The 20,691-nt window shown below is 41.6% G+C and overlaps 2 protein-coding genes and 1 long non-coding RNA gene across 4 annotated transcripts in view; 2 read left to right on the plus strand and 1 right to left on the minus strand.

Annotated features, from left to right (window-relative positions):
• The first annotated feature begins 1,626 nt into the window (after positions 1–1,626).
• Positions 1,627–12,850, plus strand: TMEM41B (transmembrane protein 41B). The gene is made up of 7 exons (XM_068148024.1): positions 1,627–1,833; positions 3,358–3,475; positions 4,474–4,602; positions 6,313–6,406; positions 7,201–7,305; positions 8,449–8,587; positions 9,909–12,850. Exons 1-7 carry the CDS (start codon positions 1,752–1,754, stop codon positions 10,076–10,078), a joined length of 837 nt encoding a protein of 278 aa, XP_068004125.1. The 5' UTR covers positions 1,627–1,751; the 3' UTR covers positions 10,079–12,850.
• LOC137445887 (uncharacterized) lies at positions 9,969–15,322 on the minus strand. Of its 2 annotated transcripts, none has more exons than XR_010988525.1 (3): positions 15,056–15,322; positions 14,115–14,308; positions 9,969–10,057 (listed from the first exon to the last, which is right to left on the minus strand). It is a non-coding gene; the product is annotated as an uncharacterized lncRNA (long non-coding RNA). The 2 variants fall into 2 exon arrangements; XR_010988524.1 differs by lacking the exon at positions 15,056–15,322 and adding an exon at positions 14,799–14,856.
• The window catches only part of DENND5A (DENN domain containing 5A), a 52,374-nt gene continuing 45,917 nt past the window's right edge, over positions 14,235–20,691 (plus strand). Inside the window, exons 1-2 of the mRNA XM_068148021.1 lie at positions 14,235–14,308; positions 15,056–15,179. Of these exons, the coding sequence (XP_068004122.1) occupies positions 15,071–15,179 (109 nt within the window). The 5' untranslated portion in view covers positions 14,235–14,308; positions 15,056–15,070. The remainder of the gene's footprint in view (positions 14,309–15,055; positions 15,180–20,691) is intronic.

Genomic DNA, 20,691 nt, shown 5'->3' on the forward strand with positions numbered 1-20,691 from the left:
CTTAGGGCACTAGCATTTCTGAAATATCAATTACAAATATTAAAATACTGTATTACATGGCTGAATGAAATAATTCTAAATAATTTGATTCTAAACATAATTAATTCAGCGCAAATTAAAGCTTCATGTGGAATCTGCCTCACGTGTTGAAGCTTTATTTGCAACCTGATCACAATTTATATTTTGGATTATTTCCTCCCACTGGATTTGGCAGGGACTGTACTTGGGTAATAGTATGTTAGACTATTTAGCATAAACCTTTATTTAGAATAAACCAAACCAGGTTGGAAGAGACCTTCAAGATCATCACGTCCAACCCATCAACCAATCCAACCCACCCAAACAGCTAACCCATGGCACCAAGTACCCCATCAAGTCTCCTCCTGAACACCTCCAATGACGGCGACTCCACCACCTCCCTGATCTTAAAGGATCAAATGTTTTTTTTGTACACTCTATCAATAAAGCAACTCCTTTAAGAGGTCTGCTGTGTGCTAAACTGCATCTTCCTCATTGCTTCATAAAGATCTATGACCACAGGAAATACCATTTGTAAAAATATTATAAAACTACTCATCTGTCGTATCCTGTGCATTTTAACAGATATGTTTAATCATGATATAGTCAATTGCAGATAGCATTCAGATAGAGGAAGCTAAAGTTAAATCTTATCAGCTCTCTCATGAGAGCTTCCTTTTTAGGAAAAGACCCTGAAGGGATTTTAAGCCGATACATCTGGAAAACGGAACAGAGGGTGACACACTGTCTCCCTCAGCCAACAAGTCTGCAGAGAAGCTTACGCAATGTGTGCTGTCTGTACAGTTTCAGAGCGTCCTCTCTGGAGAACGTTTCTCGCTGGCACGGACAGCTGAAAGGTTAAGAAATGTCCTGTTGCCGAAAGATACTATGAGGAGTAGGTGTTTCAAGGTCAGATTCGGCTTGAATACCAAGGAATCTCTGATCACTACGACACGATGCTCTAGACTTTCTGAGGGATTTCAAACCTTACTGCCAGGAAGTAAAAACGCTCTGAGCCACCCGGAGTTTTCTTTATTCCCGGCTCACTCGCAACAGCGCGCTGAAGCTTTCTTCTCGAAAGAGAAACAAACCAGCTCGAAAACCTCACTGTAAAAGCCAAATACAGATCCCCTTTTTCCTCAGAGGCCACTAGCGCTGCCGAGGTGCGGTGCGGTGCGGCGCGCCGCCCCAGGGCCGCCTCGCCGGAGCCGCCAGCGAGGCCTAACTACCCGCCGCCCTCTTTGAAGGAAGCTCCCAGCCTTGATTACAGAGATAAAGGCACTCCCACGCCACATGTCAGTACCAAGCCTACAGAGGAATTTCACGCTGCTTCCCATAGGCACGATCGGCTTTTGTTTCCAGCCTGGGCCGAGAAGGAGGACACCCCGCGCCGCATTCACCCCTATTGAGCGCACTCCGATTACCGTATGTGCCCCCATGGACGTTCCCAAAAGGAGGCGTTACCGTATTTACCATTACTAACACACCAACACGTTTCACGACGTGAAACACAACACGTGCTCCCGTATATCGCGGTACAGAAGCGCAAAACCGTAATGCCCGTCATAAACACGGCACACGGAGGAGCGCATGCGTCATGAGGTGACGGGAGTGCGACCTGGTGGGGTGAGGAGGAGCGGCCAGTCCCGCCTCTTTCCCGCGGCTCTCGGTGCCGGCGAGGCCTGCCCCGGTCTTGATTCGCCGCCGGCGGACTCCCGGGGTAGCGCGGAGCCATGGCGCAGCGGAGGGCGGCAGAGCGCGGGCCCTGCCAAACGGAGGCGGAGAGCGCCAGGCAGCAGCGGCAGCTTCTAGAAGGTGCCGGGGACTGGGGCGGCGGGAGCGCGCGACCTCGTCCTGTCAGGGGCAGCCGCGCGGGCTGGGCCCTGCCCACCTCTCTATCTGCCCGCGCTGCGGAGCGGGCGGGAGCGCTGCCGCTATGTGGGGGATGAGGTGGGGTCTGCCCCTGACAGCAGGGCCGGGGGCTGGGAGCGGGGAGCAAGTCGCCCGGCTCACCGCGTAGTGAGGAAAGGCGCCTAGCTTCCGTGTGTGTGTGTGTGTTACTCCACTGCCGGCATGACTGTAGCGCAAAAAGTGGCAGAAAGTGCAGTTCGCCGTATTTTTTTTTTTTCTTTTGGTGTGTGTTGTTCTGTAAGTTGCCCATTTATTATTTAAATTTCTGGAGAAAATGCTATTAAACAGCCCCTGGTGAGATGGTCATGCTTGTAACTGCTGCCTGGATGCCCTCTTCTGCCCCGGTGGCCTCAGCAGAGGCAGCACACACCTGTGGGGTCAGGCTGACCTCAAAGCAGGAGGCGCTAACGCCGGTGGAACTCCCAGCGGCCCGGCTCTTCGCCCGCTGTGTCTTTCGTCAGCCTTTTGCCGCGTTTCACAACAGGGCGCTGGCAGCGCCACACGCTTCAGTGTTGCGGTGGTCATGCCACCAGGGGATGGGAATGCAGCCCTAGCATGACCGCGATGTGCAGGTGACCAGCACAGCTCACTCTGCTTCCTGCGCGGTCTTCCAGCAGGGTCTGCGGAGAGCGTTTGGATACGTGCACATGTGCACTCTCTAGGGTGGATGCATGGAGTTTTTAAAGGTTATTTTTTGGTTTAAGATACTTAATGCACATATCTGCATTTGTGTCCATTAGTGAACTGTGTATTTATGGTCATATTGGTAAAAATCCAAAGTACAAGACAGGCCCAAGTTGTGATTGTGTCACTGTACTCCCCCTACTTCCTTTTCACAAGAATTTAAAGGCTAATAAAATCTTGCATAGACATATCCAAGAGAAGTCTTTTTATATGAATGTAAAATACATATAGTTCCTGAATCTGAGAACTGCCATTTTTATATCCCAGGCTGGTGTGTGTATGTGTTCACATCTTTTATTCTGATGGGCACATCACCTAGTTGGCTAGTGGCTGTGCTTGGTATTCTTTCCAAAGAAATTAAACAAAAGAAGAACCTGTTTCAGAGTACATACCAAAGATTTAACTTCATGTTAAATCTCCAGTTAGCTAGACTGGCAGAAGATTTCTGTTGAAGAGGAAAATAATGTGTGGCTTACTTTGTTTTGCTTTATTTATTAATTGAGGTGTAAATCATTGTGGATCATGGACACTGGATTCTCTGAGATTCTTGCCAGCATAAGAACTTCAGATTTGTTTGAAAGCTTTCAGGGAATGAGTGACTTTCATGTTATTGGTGGGACGATTATGTCCACAGAGAGCTTAACATTTCCTTAAAGTACAAGTTTTAAATCTGTTGTAAGATGTGCTTGTGGGTTATATTGTTATTGGTTTTGTTTTCTTAACTTTGCTCCTATTTAATTTCAGGGAAAGCTCTGGCAGAAGGTGGATCAGCTCGGACATCACTTCTTATTTTAGTTTCCATCTTCTTATCAGCTGCTTTCCTTATGTTCCTGGTATATAAGAATTTCCCACAACTGAGTGAGTAAGTATGTCAGGAAAGAGAAATTTATTTGCTTTTCACTCAGTGTCAAACTGGAGGAGCCTACATGAGGTTAAGTGATTTTTAAACTGACATAAGTTAATTATAGATATAACCTCATTTTTGTAAAAGGGAATTTGAGTGTAGAGCCTAGAACAGCAGAACACCAAGTCTAATATTGAATGCAAACTGTTAGGATCTGTGTTAAGAGTTATACTTCACTAAGGGTTTCTGTTGGATGGTGGAGATACCATGTTTTGAATGGGTACCCCTTGACACATTGGTAACTAGCTATATTCTTAATCTTCAGCAGTTGATAGCCAAAACATGCTTGGTTAGGGCTAGGTTTATTTCAGAATTCCTTGTGCAGGCTGTCATCCAAAGGGTGCACCTCCTTCCTTTGTGGATAAGCTTAGTGTTCTCTTTTTCTCATTTTTGTTGCAAGAGCTACTTATGTTGGGAAGGTAGATAATTTAACAAGATGAAAACCTGCTCGCCTGGCACCTTCTTTTTAATTTAGTAGTGAATTCTATATGTTAAACTTGCTCAACAAGTTCATTTTTCAATGAACCAATCACTAAGTCAAATATAGAGAAAGATAGGACACTCAACTGTGCTGCCCACGATTGCATCAGTTTAAGGAGTGAAAGAAGATTTTGCTCTTAAAGCTGTTTGTTGCGAGGTGAAACTCTGCCACTCTTGCTGCACTTCAAATGTTATGAACCCCAGTGTTGAGGCAGTTACAGTTGGGTTTGGTGGAAATTTGTTTTAAGTAATTAATTCTTTTTGATCAGTACTTGGTAAGAAAAAAAAGTAATCCTAGGAATGAAGCAGCTTGCAGTAAAGCAAATATCTAAAACTTAGGATTTTCTAATACAGAACATGCTGTAACTACTAAGTGTTCATCTGAGAACATTATCTCAACAATAAGCATGTAGTTTGTTTGCTGAGGGTTGTAGTTTATATTTACCACTATGCCTGTTTGTTTGTTCTTTTTCCAGAGAAGAAAGAGAATGTATAAAGGTTCCTAGAGATATGGATGATGCAAAGGCCTTGGGAAAAGTCTTGTCCAAATATAAGGACACATTTTATGTTCAAGTATTAGTGGCTTATTTTGCAACATATGTTTTGTATCCTTTTTCTGAAATAAAAGGCAGTTTTGATGCAGTCATGTTTCTCTGAAAAAAAAACCCCAATCGTAGAATGGTAGGGGGTGGAAGGGACATCTGATTGAAAAATACAAATATATAAATTCTTGGTCATGGGTGAAGGAAGCTAATGTACCCAGGTGTGTTCACAGAAAGATACAAATATTGTCAAATTATTGAAGTTAAAACATTTTTTTTGTGTTTCAGTATGGTTTTTTCTTAGTCTGTAGGAAGGGATTGTGTGGAAGGAAATTGCATGTGTGTATAGTGTAAGTGCTGTGGATTTGCCTGCAGCTTCATCTGGATTGTTATGGACAAGGCTTTTAGCTTTGATATTGGCCTTGGTCTCATTTTGGTGTTACACTGACTTTTTTAATTGCAAATTGAATTGCCAGTTAGTAATTGCTGTTGATTCTAAAGGAAAACTGAAACTGCCACACTATTCTTTCTTGAGATATTCAAAACTACTGTATAAAAGTAATTTATAGAATAATATTACAGCATTTCTCACAGAAAACATTTTGAGCCTTCTATTCATCTCTCCAGTGCCCACATTGAAAACTCAAATCTGTTTTCTCTGAGAGTGTTAAATTTCTGAAGTCCTTTCTGCCTAGGGAGTCACAAAGGCTATTCTATGTTCTGTGTTAACTTTTGTCCTGAGTGCTGAATATATTAATTAATCATTAAACACATTCTTACTGGAACACTTAACTAAAGGTTAATAACTTTCAAAAGCTGTATAAGAGGTTTGTTTCATACTTTAATGCAGAAGGCTTTCATAACTTGGGAAAGAATTAGTACTGAATGTGCCATAAGTAATTATCCTCTAGCTTGTTGTTTTTAAATGTAGGTCACAAACTAATAGATTGTGAAGAACATTAAAATGTTGCAGTTTATGTATTAACAAGTAGACCAGAATTGGCTGTTTATTGGACTACTATAGCAGCTGATGTGACAACATCCATTCTCAGTGGTAGACAGGGATCAGCTAACAAGCATGTTGCAGTTATCACAGAACCTTGACACTTGATTAGAAAAAAGCTGTCCTAGTTGTAATGGACTTTATAAAAGAAGATTCTTTGGCTTTTTGATACTTTGGTCCATTCAACTCAGTTAAATAGTGTGCAGATCTGTTTTGCTTTATGATTTCTGTCCAAAAGTGGCTCTGGCACTTTGTTGACAGTCAGTTTGTCTGCTCATGTTGCTGGAACTTATGCCTTTTTGAAAAAGTTTGCTTGAAGCTGGTGGTCATCTATCCTAGTTATCTAAGTGACTGCAGCATGCCCATTTGTAAAGAAGCAGTAGTCACTCTTCTGTGAAACTCGATAGGCTTTGACAGGTCTGAACTTATCAGAGAGAATGGCTCAAGTCTGCATATCTCCACTCAGCAGTGTAAAAAATCACAAATGCATGTTTCCTGTTGTGTCATAATAAATGCCCAGTGTCAGATGTAGCACAGATAAAACGTTGTACAGCTTTTATTTAGTGACTTGTTCTATGTACAATGGTGAATATTCCCCTGGTTTCTCTGTGCTTGGGCTTGTGCTACTCTTGCAGATGTATTTTGAAGATCTTTAGAAGCTCTGTCTATTTATGCTTTCTCAAATTGTAATATGAATCCTGACTGCTTATAAAATTCAGAATTGCATAGGTTTTTAATTTTATTTTTTTCCTTAACTAAGATGCCTCCAGCTTACAGACATTTGCTATTCCTGGGTCTATATTCCTCAGCATCCTGTCAGGGTTTCTTTATCCCTTTCCGCTGGCCTTATTTCTTGTTTGTCTGGTAAGTATGAAAAATAGCTTGTGAGAGTACATCTACCTATTTGGGAATACAGCCAAGCATCTTAACAACTTCCTGAGCGAAGAAGGCGTATGCTTTAGTTTCTGCGAAATGAAATTCACTGTTGCATTGGGTAATAACTGAAAAGACTAAGCTGTTTCTCCCAAGTTTTCTTAATAATAGAAGCATCTGAGTGTGATTCAGCCAGTGCTTCCTTTAAATTTGTCAGGCATGCACCAGAACCTGATTTTAATTTCAGAACACTATTACTGCAGTTTTAGTATAATGCTGCAAAAGGCTGGTTTTAAATGACCTAAATGCTCAAGAAATTTAAGGTATGAAATGTATGCAGTTGAAGAGCTTTAAAAAAATGTCACAAACATGTATGAATGAAGTTATTGAGTCAGTATGGAGGACCAAGCTGATGAATTTTCAAGTTTGAATCTCTTCAATGCCATTGTGCCCCTTATTTGCAAAGCTCTGTGTTCAAGATCATAGAATAAATTCAGAAACACTCAGTATTAAGCAATAAGTAGTCAGCGTTGTCCGCTTTGAATGTTAAGATTGATGTAAAAGCCTTGAAAATAAAGGAAGTCTTGGGTCAATAACATGCCTAGTATTTGATACTGCTGACGAAAAGCCCTTCAGCCTCAATGAAGGACTGCATAGAAGCAGGCTCTACCTAGCCACTGTGTTAATGCAGATATAAGGCTCATTCTTCAGAGTTTCTGTTCATTTGTTCTGGTTTTGATTTTTTTTGTTTGGTGGTTGTTTGTTTTTGTTTTTTTCTTTTCCAGTGCTCAGGACTTGGAGCATCCTTCTGCTATATGCTTTCATACCTAGTGGGACGTCCTGTTATATACAGATATTTAACAGAAAAAGCAGTAAAATGGTCAGAACAGGTAAAGCTTCTAAAAATGCTGAAATTTATGATGAAACATGTATAGTGGAATAGTGTGGAAAACTTTGGGATCTCCATGCATCTAGTTAAAAAGAAAGGATTCTGACTCCTTTCTGTCACTGTGTAGTTATTTTGAGTATTTTTTTTTAAACAGTGGAAAGTGTTCCTACTTTTATAATATTTCCTGTGAGGAAGCTGTTTTTACCTAGGAAGAGTTTGCAAGTGATAAGCCTCTGATTTAGCTTATGCCAGTAGGAAACCTCTCCAGTTTCAATTTAAACTAATAGCTTTTTAAGCATCAGATGTAATGAAAGATAGGTTTGTGGTGTTTATAGGGGAAAAACAGTAGCTGTATGATTGCAAAACCTTAATTTGAAGATGTTATGGTGATTGGAGCACTTAGAAACTTTAGCTGGTAACAGTTTCAGCAAGTGTTATTCAGCAGATGTAGTCAGTTTTTGCAATACAAAATCACTGTGTGATTAGCGAGAGACATCATGTCTCTTGCTTCAATACTCAAACATGTTTAAACATACCTGGTGGGGGGGTGGTTGGCAAGTATGAATCACAACTACTTAGTTCAAAATTTCGGAATCGCATGAAAATATTTTAAGCTTCTGTTTCCCGCTTGGTAAAATAGAGTTGTCCTGCACAATTTGCCTTATTAAATAATATAGTTAGCATTTTGAATCTTGGCCCAAGTAAAGCTTAGTATGGCAGTATAATGTTGAGGTTTTTCTGACTGGCAAATGTTATGATTTCGATTTAGGGTCAGGGTGACAAGCTGGCTGTGTTGATTAGACTACAGTAACACAGGCAGAGGTGGCTGCAGTCAGGATTAGGTCCTTTGCTGTGCTGATTCACTTGCTTGCTGTGTAAATTGGCTGATTCAGGCCATACTCTACCACAGACTAGTATATCCAGACTAACTGCAGTACTATTTAACAGGTGAATCACTGATGATTCTTCCTTCAGTCACTGTGTTTCACTGATTTTTATGTTTACAACTTGTAAATTTCTACCAAACATACATGTCCCTGTCCGCTACCCCCTTCCCCTAAACCTCTACTGGTAAAATGATTGTGTGTTATCAAGACAGGGATTTTTTAACTAAGTATTTTTGTTTGTTTGTTTTCTTTTGCAGGTTGAACGACACAGAGAACACCTCATTAACTACATAATATTTTTGAGAATAACACCATTTCTTCCCAATTGGTTTATCAATATCACATCTCCTGTAATTAATGTGCCGTTGAAAGTATTTTTCATTGGCACTTTCCTAGGTAAGAATTCTGGCTGGTGAAGAGCAGTCCTTGTTCATTAGAGATCCCCATCTACTGGGCAGATAAAAGATTGCATGAGAATTTTGGGGTTGCACTTTCTCATGTGTGGAGCTTATAATGCCAAGAGATTTTTAGTAGTTGGGGCTATTCTGATATGCTGGACCAGAGGTAATCATCCCAAGCTAATTACTTAGAATCATAGAATAGAATCAATAAGGTTGGAAGAGACCTCAAAGATCATCAAGTCCAACCTGTTACGCAAGAACACCTCCAGGGATGGTGACTCCACCACCTCCCTGGGCAGCCCATTCCAATGGCTAACAACTCTCTGAAGAACTTTTTCCTCACCTCGAGCCTAAACCTCCCCTGGCGCAGCTTGAGACTGTGTCCTCTTGTTCTGGTGCTGGATGCCTGGGAGAAGAGACCAACCCCCTTCTGGTTACCAACCACCCTTCAGGTAGTTGTAGACAGCAATAAGGTCGCCCCTGAGCCTCCTCTTCTCCAGGCTAAACAATCCCAGCTCCCTTAGCCTCTCCTCGTAGGGCTTGTGCTTGAGGCTTCTCACTAGCCTTGTTGCCCTTCTCTGGACAAGTTCAAGAGTCTCAATGTCCTTAAACTGAGGGGCCCAGAACTGGACACAGGACTCAAGGTGTGGCCTAACAAGTGCTGAGTACAGGGGCACAATGACTTCCCTGCTCCTGCTGTCCACACCATTTCTGATACACGCCAGGATGCCATTGGCCTTTTTAGCCACCTGGGCACACTGCTGGCTCATGTTCAGCCAGCTGTTCAGCCAACTTGCTTAAGGAAACATACATTATATGAACATTTTGTTAATAACTTTTTGTTCTACTCTATAATTCTCTGTGAACTCCAACAGACGCCTCTATTTTGAGCTTAGCATAATTGTTTGAGGATGTATGCAATTAAAGAATTGTTTCTTCCCATCCTGTTCCATTTGGAGTGAATTAACAATTTAAGTAATGTGGTACTAAATATTTTTTGCTTGCAAATGGCATATTTTTGCAAATACTTTTAAATACAGTTAGGAAACAATCCATATTTTTTCATTTATGAACTTAAAATCCATTTATAGAGAGAGAACTTGAAATGTGCAGTCTCAAGAACAGTGATTTTTTTTTTCTTATTCTGTGTTTGAATTGGTATAAAAACATTAAAAATGGCATAAAACAAGTTAATAAGGAGTTTTCTTCTTTGAAATTTTGGTATGCAAAGTTGGTTGATTAATTAATGATTTGTTTTTAACAAGCTGTTTGTTTTTCCTTCCTTTGCCCTCCTACCCTCGAATTCCCTGCCCCAGGTGTGGCACCACCGTCTTTTGTAGCTATCAAGGCAGGAACAACGCTGTACCAACTTACAACAGCAGGGGAAGCTGTTTCCTGGAACTCTGTGTTTGTTCTCATGATTCTAGCCATCCTCTCCATCCTTCCAGCTGTCTTCCAGAAGAAACTGAAACAGAAGTTTGCATAAAGATCAAACTGGACCAGAGTTTCTCATTTCATCTCAGGATCAGCACTTCTGATATTTGTATATTTGCCTTTCTATTGGATCTTAACCAGTTAAAGGAGAGGCTTGTAATGGATAAGAATGTCTTCAAATGTACACATGGCCTAAAATGGAAGGAACTGTGTTCACAAATGTACTGCTTATAGTTTTGTAATGAAACATCAGTGTTTTATTTTTGGGGGTGGGGAAAGGTGTGTCCCAGAGTGAGGGAAGTGAAAACACAGATGTAATGTTTTGCTACGATTATAAGCAGAGCAAACATTGAAATGTAGAAGACCTAGAGATAATGCAGGAAGACCCCCTTAATTATTCAATCCATTTTTGTAATATTCTCTGCAGACTTGCATGTGATCTAGTCTGAGTACATCTCTCATCAACAATATTTCTCTTCTGGTTTTGCCTTTGGAAGTTCCACAATAATAGCATACTACAACAACGGTGCTTACTCAAAGGGGTTTTGCAGTACTTTAACTACAACAATATTCTCATCCTGATGGTTTACTTATATTTATATTTACCAGTGCTATGTCCATTTAAATACTTGAACCTATGTCTGCTTTACTAACTGGATTAACAAAGGTAATGTGTCACATCATTCCCTCTTGCCCTCTGTGAAGTTTATTGTGGAAGAGGATATAGAAAGGAGGAGAGCAGGTTAGCACTTCTATGATGGCTGGCTGAAGTTCTCATTTTAATTTTTTAATGTTGATTATTTTGCCACTATTTCACTTGCTTAGATTTATCCTGCCAATTTAAAAGAATTACATGAAACTCTAGTTTCTCAAGTGATTTTAAAGTATTCAACTTTAAGCACTGTAATACTACTATTTCTCAACCAATATGTAAAGAGCAAAAAAAGTTTTCCATTGCAGCTCAATTAACTAGAAGAAATGGCAGGTACACATACTGCTGTGGCTCTTAACAAAGACCCAATTCCACGTGATGTTCAAAGCATTGTGTAACAGAAGTCTCTTGTGTAAATGTATATAACATTGAAAGAATGATTTCATTGTCTGGTAACTGCCCATGGGCAACCAGCTACAATTCACTGTTAAGTAGAAGTATGTATATTCACTCGGTAAGGTATATAATACCTCCCCTTGTATGCGTGTAACTGTTGTAGTTTGTATTGTGAGTGGAATCCCATCAAATGAGGCCCTGATTAGCAAGGAACTGGGGTGCACATCTTAATTTTTATCCTACTGAAACCAGTGCTGCTTATATGCTTTAAATTGGTGCTCCCTGACATATCTTGCTGAAATGGGAGTAGACACACTAGCATATGCTCCAGTTCAAGGGTTTATTTGTCTGTATCCTCATGTTAACTCATCATATGACTGATCATTGACATGTAAGAAACAGTTCCATAAATGTGACAATATGAAAGGTACTTTTACCTTTAAAGGGTTTTGGGTTTTGTACCACAATGTTAACTCTCCTTTGTTTCATCACAGCATTATATGTAAATATATAGTTAATACTATTGATGTACTATTTGTCTTTTATTTAAATCTGGGCTGCACAGTAAATGGTATTTTTTACATAGGTAGATAAAGGAATTCATATCACTTCTGTTTGCAAGTTTATTGTAAGATCATTTAGGTTCAGCAATTGTTTTGTTATTTAGAATTTACTCAAAGGGTATTTTATTGGCATTTAAAACAGACCAGTTGTTACTTTTATTGCTGCACTTCTAATCTGAGAGGTTCCATCTACCCAGGGGATTTATTCCATAGTAAATTTGATTGTGAATTTAGTTGTTGTGAGCAAGGCTTCCCTAGGCTATTGTGTGTGAAGTTGCTGTAGTTTTACAGCCTAGTTTTTTGCATAGTTACTTTTTCATGCAGATGAACTCTCAGAATAAATTACCTACTACTTATTGTCCAGTGGCTTTTCTCACAACTTGCCTCCATTTCTGGTCAATAACAGATGCTGTTGTGAAATTCCCTCTGTGTTGTATAAAGCCAATGTTTTGGTGAAGCCTTGATGCTGCAGAAGGAACTGAATGGTGTTTCAGTTTAATAAGAATCTTGCTGTTGCTTGACATTTTCACTAAGTTGGATTTCACTGTGTAGATGAGATCAAGCTACGTTACTGAAAAGTCATTTAGGTTTCAGCCACAGACTGGGATCCCATCACAATGGCTAAAAGCCTTAAGACCTTAAAAAGGTTGACAATAAGCTGCTCTCCTTTTGCAAAACCTTAGGTTTGTGGTTTTGGTTTTTTTTCAAATCTGTCCCTTCTGTCTTCAGCTGCCAACAGCCTCAGGTGGCTTCCTACCCCATGAGGACTACTGAATGTTGTGAAGTGTAAGTAAGGCCTTGTGAAAAGGGCAGAGACCCCACTGTGCTGTGGAATACCGTGCTAGCCTACTCTCCTTTAGGGAATTCAGTGTGATTTGAGAGAGAGCCATAACATTTTTGACAAGGAGACACCAGTGACCACAAAAAGACAGGAAATCAGGAAGAAGCAGCAGTTTTGTTCATTAATTACAAGGAATTTTGAGCTGTTTTATCTTTTGGCATTTTTTGTGATACCTGCATGACATCATTACTAAATGTTTCTTGCCATTTGATAATAAAGCTATTATATAAAACATGAAACATTGTATTGGAGTACAATGAAGCATGCTGAAGTTCCCACTAAGCTTAATTTTTTTATTAACCTGTTTAATAGGGATGAGCTCTTAAATGGTGTTTTTAATGACTGATAAAAAATTAAACTGTGTTGATGACAGCTGTAGCTGAAATTCATTATATTTTTACCTTTATTTCAGAACAATATAGATGAACTTGACTTCCTTTTCTGTCTCAAATCCTCACAGAATAATTCTGAAAAGTTTCTATATTTGCACTGCAAGGCAATTGGGTCTAATTTGTTTTATGTTCTCAGAACTATTTGCATAATTGGCTCTTTTTAAAATTAATTCCTGATGGAAGTCTCATGTGCTAAAGTAGTTGTTAGAGCTTCATTCACATTCCTTTCATACAATCTGGTTTATAGAAATTTTTTTTGCCTTGTATAGAAAACTCACACTAAATACTTGCAGGAAGGTTAAGACAAAAGGTCAAAAGGAGGTATCTAACAGCACAGTTTTCAAATATTTTAGATATTCAAAGTCAAAACACTGATTTTTGTTTTTAGGTAACTCTGAAGATTTTTGTGTGTGTTTTGTTGTTCCTGTATAGTTTGTGATAGCCTAGTTTTGTGATGATAACTGAAACACTGTAGATTGCCATGCTTTGCAGAACTGTGTAGAAGCATGCTGCCTGCCTCCTACCATACAGTTTCCTCTGGATTAAGCTGAACAACCAGCAGAATTGGCTCAAGTAGGCAGTTATTGCAGGTACATTTGTACAAATGTAAGGACTATGTGAAATAGAAGTCCTTGCAAGAGCTGTTGCTACAGGATGAAATTCATACCTGTAGTGTTTTGCACTGCAAACACAGTAAAAAGGAGCAAAGCAGGCACTGCATTTCTGTTTGCAGTCACATTTTTTCCTTCTCTCATTTTTGTAAGTAATTACAGTGGAGTAGTAACTCTGGGACTTGTGGGAGCTACAGGACTCAGAATTATGCCATATAGTCATCTTCCTCCATTCAAACTAAGTTTAACACTGAACAAATCTTGCCCAAGGAGTGCTGCTTGAGTGCCGGTTTGTTCCATAGCACCCTTGGCTGTCAGTGCCTTCCCATTTGACTCTACCTTGGAGGGCTTGGCTTCCTTAGGCTGGGGCACCAACCTCAACAGGTAGAAATGGGGAAACAAAGAAGATTCTTACATAATCATACTTGAAGTTTCACTTGCTTGAGAGCATGTTGTTAGATTGGTGGGTGAGGAATTCAGCATTATAGAGGCAACCTCAACTATGACAGTCCTATACAGTAATTCTAAAGGAAAAGTTTTGATTTCTGCTCTCATAAGCCCTAGGAGTCAGGGAAGAATTCTGGTGTGAAAGGCACAATTACAGAACTGAGAAGAGGAAGGGGAACTGCTTACCGATCAAATTTGAATGTAGCAAGGCCCCTCTGTGGTGAGTGAAGTGTTCTCAGCTCAGAGCATGGATATGTGTGACTAGTCCCTCAGCAGCTTGATTTGAGCCGTTCCAGTTCTCTTCCACGGGGGTTTTCTTCCCATTCTGGGCCAGACTGCCTGTGGGCAGATTTCCCTCTGCTGTACAAGCCCAGAGGTGCCTGTGATGTTAAAATTTAAACCAAACCCAAATAAACAAAAATAAATAAACAACATCTAAGCCCAAACGATCACAAAAGTACTTCAGCTGCACTCAGCATCTCTCCCTGGGGCCTGAGCCAGTTCCAGGCTCTGACTGCTTCCCCAAAGCTGCGAAAATGGTAGTCACTGGGACAGCAACCCTCACAGAGCTCTAGGTGATAGGGGAAGGCCCATGTCCAGATATGCTTCCAAAGCGCTACCAAGACAAAACCGTGCCTTGTCTGAGTAACCCCTGCTAAAGCCTTCTTGTCCTCCCTAACTGCATGGGCGGGCAGAGCCGCTCTCTGCCTGAGGAGAGTAAGACTCTACGGGAAGCCCCGCAGCCAGCGGCCACTCCCGAAGCTCAGGTCGGTGCTGTAAACACGCGCTCCTGCCCAGGAGGTATGGAGCAGAGCCACTGCCCTGCGGTGGTCTGGCCGCCCTCCCACGGCAGCCAGCCCCACCACGTACCCTCAGAGCGGACCCGCGCCCTCAGCCCCCCTCCAGAGCAGCAGCATCACGTCATGGCGCGAGCCAGCACGCAAGCGCAACACTGCGGCTCCCCCGCCCGGCCGCCCCCCCGCAGGAACAGCTGGGGGCTGTACCCACAATGCCGTGCGGCTTTGCCCGCTGCGCTCCATCATGGAGGCGGCCGGCGCAGCTGGCGCAGCTGGCACAGCCCCGCCACCCGCCGCCGCCCGGCCCCGCACCCCCTGAGCCCCGCGCACCCCTCGGGCTCCAGCATGAGCGGCGGTAGCGGGGGCGGCTCTTCGGCACCCGGCCGCTTCGCCGATTACTTCGTCATCTGCGGGTTGGACACTGAGACAGGGCTGGAGCCGGACGAGCTTTCCGGTGAGTGGCCGCGGGGTCGGGGGGAGGCGGTCGTTAATGGTTGGGTTGGCGGCAGCGGGACGGCAGCGCTGGAATCAGGAGCCAGCCTCTTCGCCTCCCCGCTCCGCGGACCACGGGCGCCGTTTCGGCCGGCCCCGGGGCACTGCGGGAGTACTCGGGGGGAGCCGTCGGCGCCCGTCGGCCCCGGGCAGCGGCGCTTGTGCCCCGCGCCGCCCGCACCGGCGCCTCGGGCCGGTGTGCCTGACAGGCAGAAACGTCCGGCTGTGTGTTTGCAGGAGGGTACCCAACTTCCTAAAAATCCTAATCAAGTATCTCGTTACATGGCCTTTGGAACTGGAGGTGGTGTGGTCGTGCTACTGTAGATCTTCACTGTCTTCACAGACATCTATTGCGCTCTTTTTGGAGCTTGGTTGCCTTTATCAACTTCTAGTCAGGCTCCTGGACAGTGAAGCACTCAGGAAATCTTAATGCCTCAGATTTGGGGGAGGAAATTAAGACTTTTTGATTGTTCTGTATTAAGTTTTGTTGTAGCATTGGATAAAAATTCCAGCGGTATCTGAAAAGAAATTGAATTAGGAATTAATTACTCTGTTAGATCAAATGTTCACACCAAATACACAGCTAAACCATATTGGTCTATCCCACATCATTGTGTGAAACCTGTGGTTTTAAAGTGAATTTTTGTCTTTGTTCTAGCAGCACCTGGTTTCAGCTTTAGTTTCAGTGTGCTGCCTTCGGTTAAATTAGGTTGTTGCTTAGTGTCTCTCTGTTCAGAAAGACACAGGAATGCAGTGGTGAAAACCTAACCTCACTATTTATTTTGTGTTTGACATCAGAACTTGAGTAGTGATGTTTCCTTTTTTTTTTTTCCCTCTTTTTTTAAAATTATTTTTTATTACCTTGCTTTTGTAAAATGCCATGACTGTTTCTTTACATAATTGTATTTAAACTGAACACCCCTTCCCCCCAGATAAACACTTGTTTCTTGTAGAGTGAAATTTGAGTTACAAGAACTGACTTATTGCATTGAGTTCTCTGTAACTGTGGCTATGATGAAAACTTTCTTTTCCTTGTTGTTTTCTTTTAATGAATTCAAACAAAATTTATCATCTGCCCCTCAAGCTGAGCAGTACATTATCCTAAAATAATTCATGTTTGTCTAATGTTAAAATAGCTGTAGAGTGAATATAGCATAAGTCTGCATTGTAATGGCAGTTTAAATTACAGCATCAATTTAATTTAGGAAGTCCAGGAGAACAAAATGCAATACAGTTTCACTGAAGCATATGTGGAATTCCACAGATTCTTCTTAATTAAATCATGCAAGAACAAAATGTGTAGGTTGAAAACAGTTTCTGATGTTAATTTAATTATTCATTTAATATATATCTATTTGTGTAATGTAGTGCAAGGCTCACTCAGTAATACTCTTATGAATATTAATCGGTGATGGTCATAAGAATGTGAATAACTCTCATATAATTACATTTAAATCTGGCAGTGTATTACTTTGTGCTAGCTGTCTAATAATAAACTGAAAGACATCAGTGCCTTTAAAAAAATAATTCTGAGTGTGCAGGTCTGAAAGCTGGAGCATGATATTTGTTTCTGTATTTGCTTTCCCAGTCAAGGACTACATCTATAGTATGTAAAACTGGAGTGTGCAATGTATCTCAGACTCTGCTATTCCACCACGATACTGTAATGGTGTTCCTTGTGACAAGGTGTGGGTTTTGTGGGGAGGGAATAGGTTTTAGTTTTTGTGGAGAAGACTGATTTTTGCCTGGTTTGAGGAAAGGGTTTAAAAAAAGAGGGAGGGAAACAAGGGGAAGGAGGATGAATTTGTGGTAACGTCACAGCATATGAGCTAGCTGGAATTCTGGTGCGTTTTCTTGAGTTTGTTGTGTTATTAATAATGCATCGTCGTGTGACTGATAATGCTTTCAAATTGTGTTTTAAGCTATGGCCTCTGCCAGTCTCCACTGATATAAATGGAAAGGCCCTGTGTTGATTTCAGTGGGTTTTGGATAAAGCTCTGAAATACTTTGTACTTCCTGGAAGGCTTTCTTGTTTGAATGAAAGGGTTATTGTTCACTGGCTTTTTTCCCCTCCTTCCTATTTCTGTGCTGAAAAATAGATTCTGAATCCTTGTACTGTTGAAACAATTTGCTTCATAAGTGTCCATTGTTGGAAGAGAGGTGCTGGCACTTCAGCTGGTGGGTGCAGGGGTAGGGAGTGCAGTGAAGCCGGGCACAGCGGGTCTCTCTAGGACTTCCCTGCATCAGGGCTGCCGGAGCTCAGCTTGGCATGATGTCATCGCTACCCCACCGCCGCAGGGGACTGGCAGTCGCTGCCAGGGCCTCCAGGGATGCTGCCGGCAGACTTTGTTCTGACCAGGCTAATGAAACTGTGTGTTTCAGGTATTCAACCTCAATATCGATGATGCAGCGTATTCTAAATGAAGCATAAGATCATGAATTGATGCTCAATCTGTTACTTTGCTTGCAGAAACGCCTCTGATAGCCTTTTTCCTTTGTATGCTGGAAGATTGCTGAATAGCACAGCTGTAACAGTTTTTTCCTGAAAGAGTCGCCTGTCTGATGGAAAATGAACAGTATATGTATATATGTTTGTTTTCTTTTAATATAATGTAGCTAGCATGGATTAAAGGGAGCATGTTCTCTATTGCCAGGGTGCTCTCATCCCCAAAGTCAGGTGATCTGGTTGTCTGGGCATCCTTTCTCATTTTGATTTGTTCTCACTGGGTGACCTGTGATAGAATAAAGAAAAAAATTACTAGTTGATGGTAAAACAAAACAAACAGACAAAGCTCAAGCTTCATCTACTGTCAGTTGCTGAGCTGGACAAGAAAGCAGCTGAGGCACATTTCCACATTTCCAGATGGTGTTGATGTGCCAGAAACGATAACAGAAATCATAAGTACGCTGCAAAAGTCTGTTACAAACGTGTTTCCTTTATAGAGGAAATCACAGAATAATTGAGGTTGGAAATGACCTCTGGAGGTCATCTGGTCCAACCTCTCTGCTGAGGCAGAACTCCCTAGGGCCAGTTACCAGGGGCTGTGTCCAGATGACATTTTACTATCCCCAAGGATGGAGATTCACAGCCTATCTGGGCAGACTGTGCCAGTGCTCAGTTATCCTCACAGCGAAAGTGTTTCCTGCTGTTCAGAGGGAACCTCCAGTGTTTCTATTTGTGCCCCTTTCCTCTGGTCCTGTCATTTGGCATTACTGGAAAGAGTTAGTCTCTATTCTCTTTGTGCCTCATCCCATCTCTCATCTTACCCAGTTAGAGCTACTTAGGTGCCACCTGAATGATGGTGGAAATGCTTGAATTCTGTGGAACTGCTGGAGATCTCATTCTGCATTCTTTTTCACTAAAGATTGTGTTTTCTGACTGACATTTGACCTGTTTTGTATTTTCCTTGTTTGGGCATTTTTGTATTGGAATTAAGACATGGCATTTGGAATTGGAGCTTAATGTGATTCTTGCAATGAAGCTCTTCTGTGATACTGTTTATTCCTTGTGTAAACTGTGAGTAAGTTTCTCTGCAGTTGCTGCAGATGTGAATTGCGTTGGTGGGAGCCATTGCTTCTTTTTTCCAAAGGCTGAAGCGTTTTGTGATTTTGGGGGTTTGGTGATTTATTCCCCTCCCCCCCTGCTTCTCCCTTTCTTTGTCCATAATATAGATTGTATTGGTGAAAGCTTCCCACAGTTCCCTTACTGGCATGCCTCTTCCCATGGATGTGGATTTGGAGAGGTATATCCTTGAGGCACTCTGAGACTGAAAGGGAGTTCCCCCCCTGCCCCCTTTTCTCTGAGATTGCTAACCAAGGTGTTAACTTCGTGGGGGGCCTCTCCAGTAGCAACAAGGCTGAAATCACACACTGTTTTCACATAGGTCACTCTGGATGGGAAGTAGATAGCAACAACTTTTGGCTGGTTTTACACTGGCACATGTGAAATGTTTTAATCTGGATAATAGTTTACTCCACTCCTCCCTACCCCCTCTATCTTTTCCTAAGAAGCTGGAGCTGTTTGCCATGTTTGAGTGCCAAAAAGATCTTTTGTCTCTTTGGGAACTGAGGCAGACGTGCTAGGGTAGCTGATATGTAGAATAAAGAGTGGGAGAGCTGATGTAAAGGGGAAGCAGCTGTGCTTTGCTGAACTACAGTTTATTAGGTGATGTTTCTGTCTCGTGATTATCATATTTGTATTTTAAAATTAAGTGAGCTATGTGCTTTATAGTATCAGCCTCTCAACCCCCCCAAACTCTTCATTCTTCTATACTTCAGTATTCAGTTACAAATTTGGCTTATTTGAAGGCTCTTAGGTAGGGTGTAGGGAAGGAGAAAGGTTACAGGTTCTTGATTTGAGTATAGACTAAGGATGCTCAAACAGTGTCTAAAGAATTAAAGTTTACAGGTGTGACTTTTGAAGGCTTCGTAAAAGCTGTAGGAATTAAACCTTACACAAGCAAGCATGCAAAGATGGGTTGGTTTGGCTTTTTGTTCCTCTGGAACATTTTGTGTTGTGGGTTTTTTGGTGTGGGTTTTTTTTGTGGTTGTTGGTTGGTTTGGTTTTTTTTTTTTTTTTTTTGTGTGTGTGTGTTTTGGTTTGTTTTATTTTTCCCCAAGAGAGAAACTGCTCTGCAAGAACATCTTAATTACATTTGCAAGTAATAAAGCACTCCCTTCCCTCCCCCCCCCCAACTTCTTCAAGTGATTGATTCTGTAGTTACAAACCGCTACAACTGTCTTTATCATTCTTTTGACTTAGTGATATCCTCCTGCTTGAGTGTTCTTGGTAGTGACTCCTCATACTTACCTTTTGAATTCCCTCTAACCTGCAAGCTCATGTAACAGAAATAATGCACATGAAGTAAGTGACCATGTCAGAAGCAATTGCTTACTGATGTGTGTTTGTGCAGTAATTCTCTCTGAATTTCTTGACAGCCCTTTCAGATTTGTGGTTTGTAGTCCAGTTTGTAGCGAACTGGAACATGGACCCTGGGAGGCTTAAAATGTTATTGCACAGAGGAGAAGTTATCAAGCATTCCTGCACAAACTGATGAATGATGAAAACTTTACTTGGAGTGCTTCTGCTTAAGACTTGTTTCTTGGTCTTTCAAGGAAAACACTTCATGGCTTATGGTATAATGGGCAGCAGACATTTAGTTTCAAACTTTGCTCTAGAACTGTAGGGTATTGCTATTGGTTGGCTGGTTAATTTGTTTTGTTTTTTTCATTGGCTGTAAGATCAGCCAAGATCAGGTACAATGTGTGCACCTGGTATTTATGTATTGATACTGAAGTATCTTGAGAGAGAGTTCATTCACATTTCATAAGTGATCTGTAGACAGATAACAAGCCAGTCATAAACAATCTCTTCACTTACAGGTATAGCAACATTTCAGTGTTTGGGTGAGGTAAAAAAGATGGGGTTTAAAGAAACAGATTTTCTTTCTGCGTGAATTAAGGTGACTTTGGAA

The sequence above is a fragment of the Melanerpes formicivorus genome, unplaced genomic scaffold (assembly GCF_026170545.1).
Source record: "Melanerpes formicivorus ecotype bairdi unplaced genomic scaffold, bMelFor1.0.p_v2 SCAF_16, whole genome shotgun sequence".
Classification (NCBI taxonomy): domain Eukaryota; kingdom Metazoa; phylum Chordata; class Aves; order Piciformes; family Picidae; genus Melanerpes; species Melanerpes formicivorus.

Coding starts and splice junctions, on each gene's coding strand:
- TMEM41B (XM_068148024.1), top strand. CDS start 1,752: ATGGCGCAGCGGAGGGCGGCAGAGCGCGGGCCCTGCCAAACGGAGGCG. Junction 4,603..6,312: donor TATTTTGCAACATATGTTTT/GTATCCTTTTTC, acceptor AGATGCCTCCAG/CTTACAGACATTTGCTATTC. Junction 6,407..7,200: donor CCTTATTTCTTGTTTGTCTG/GTAAGTATGAAA, acceptor TTTCTTTTCCAG/TGCTCAGGACTTGGAGCATC.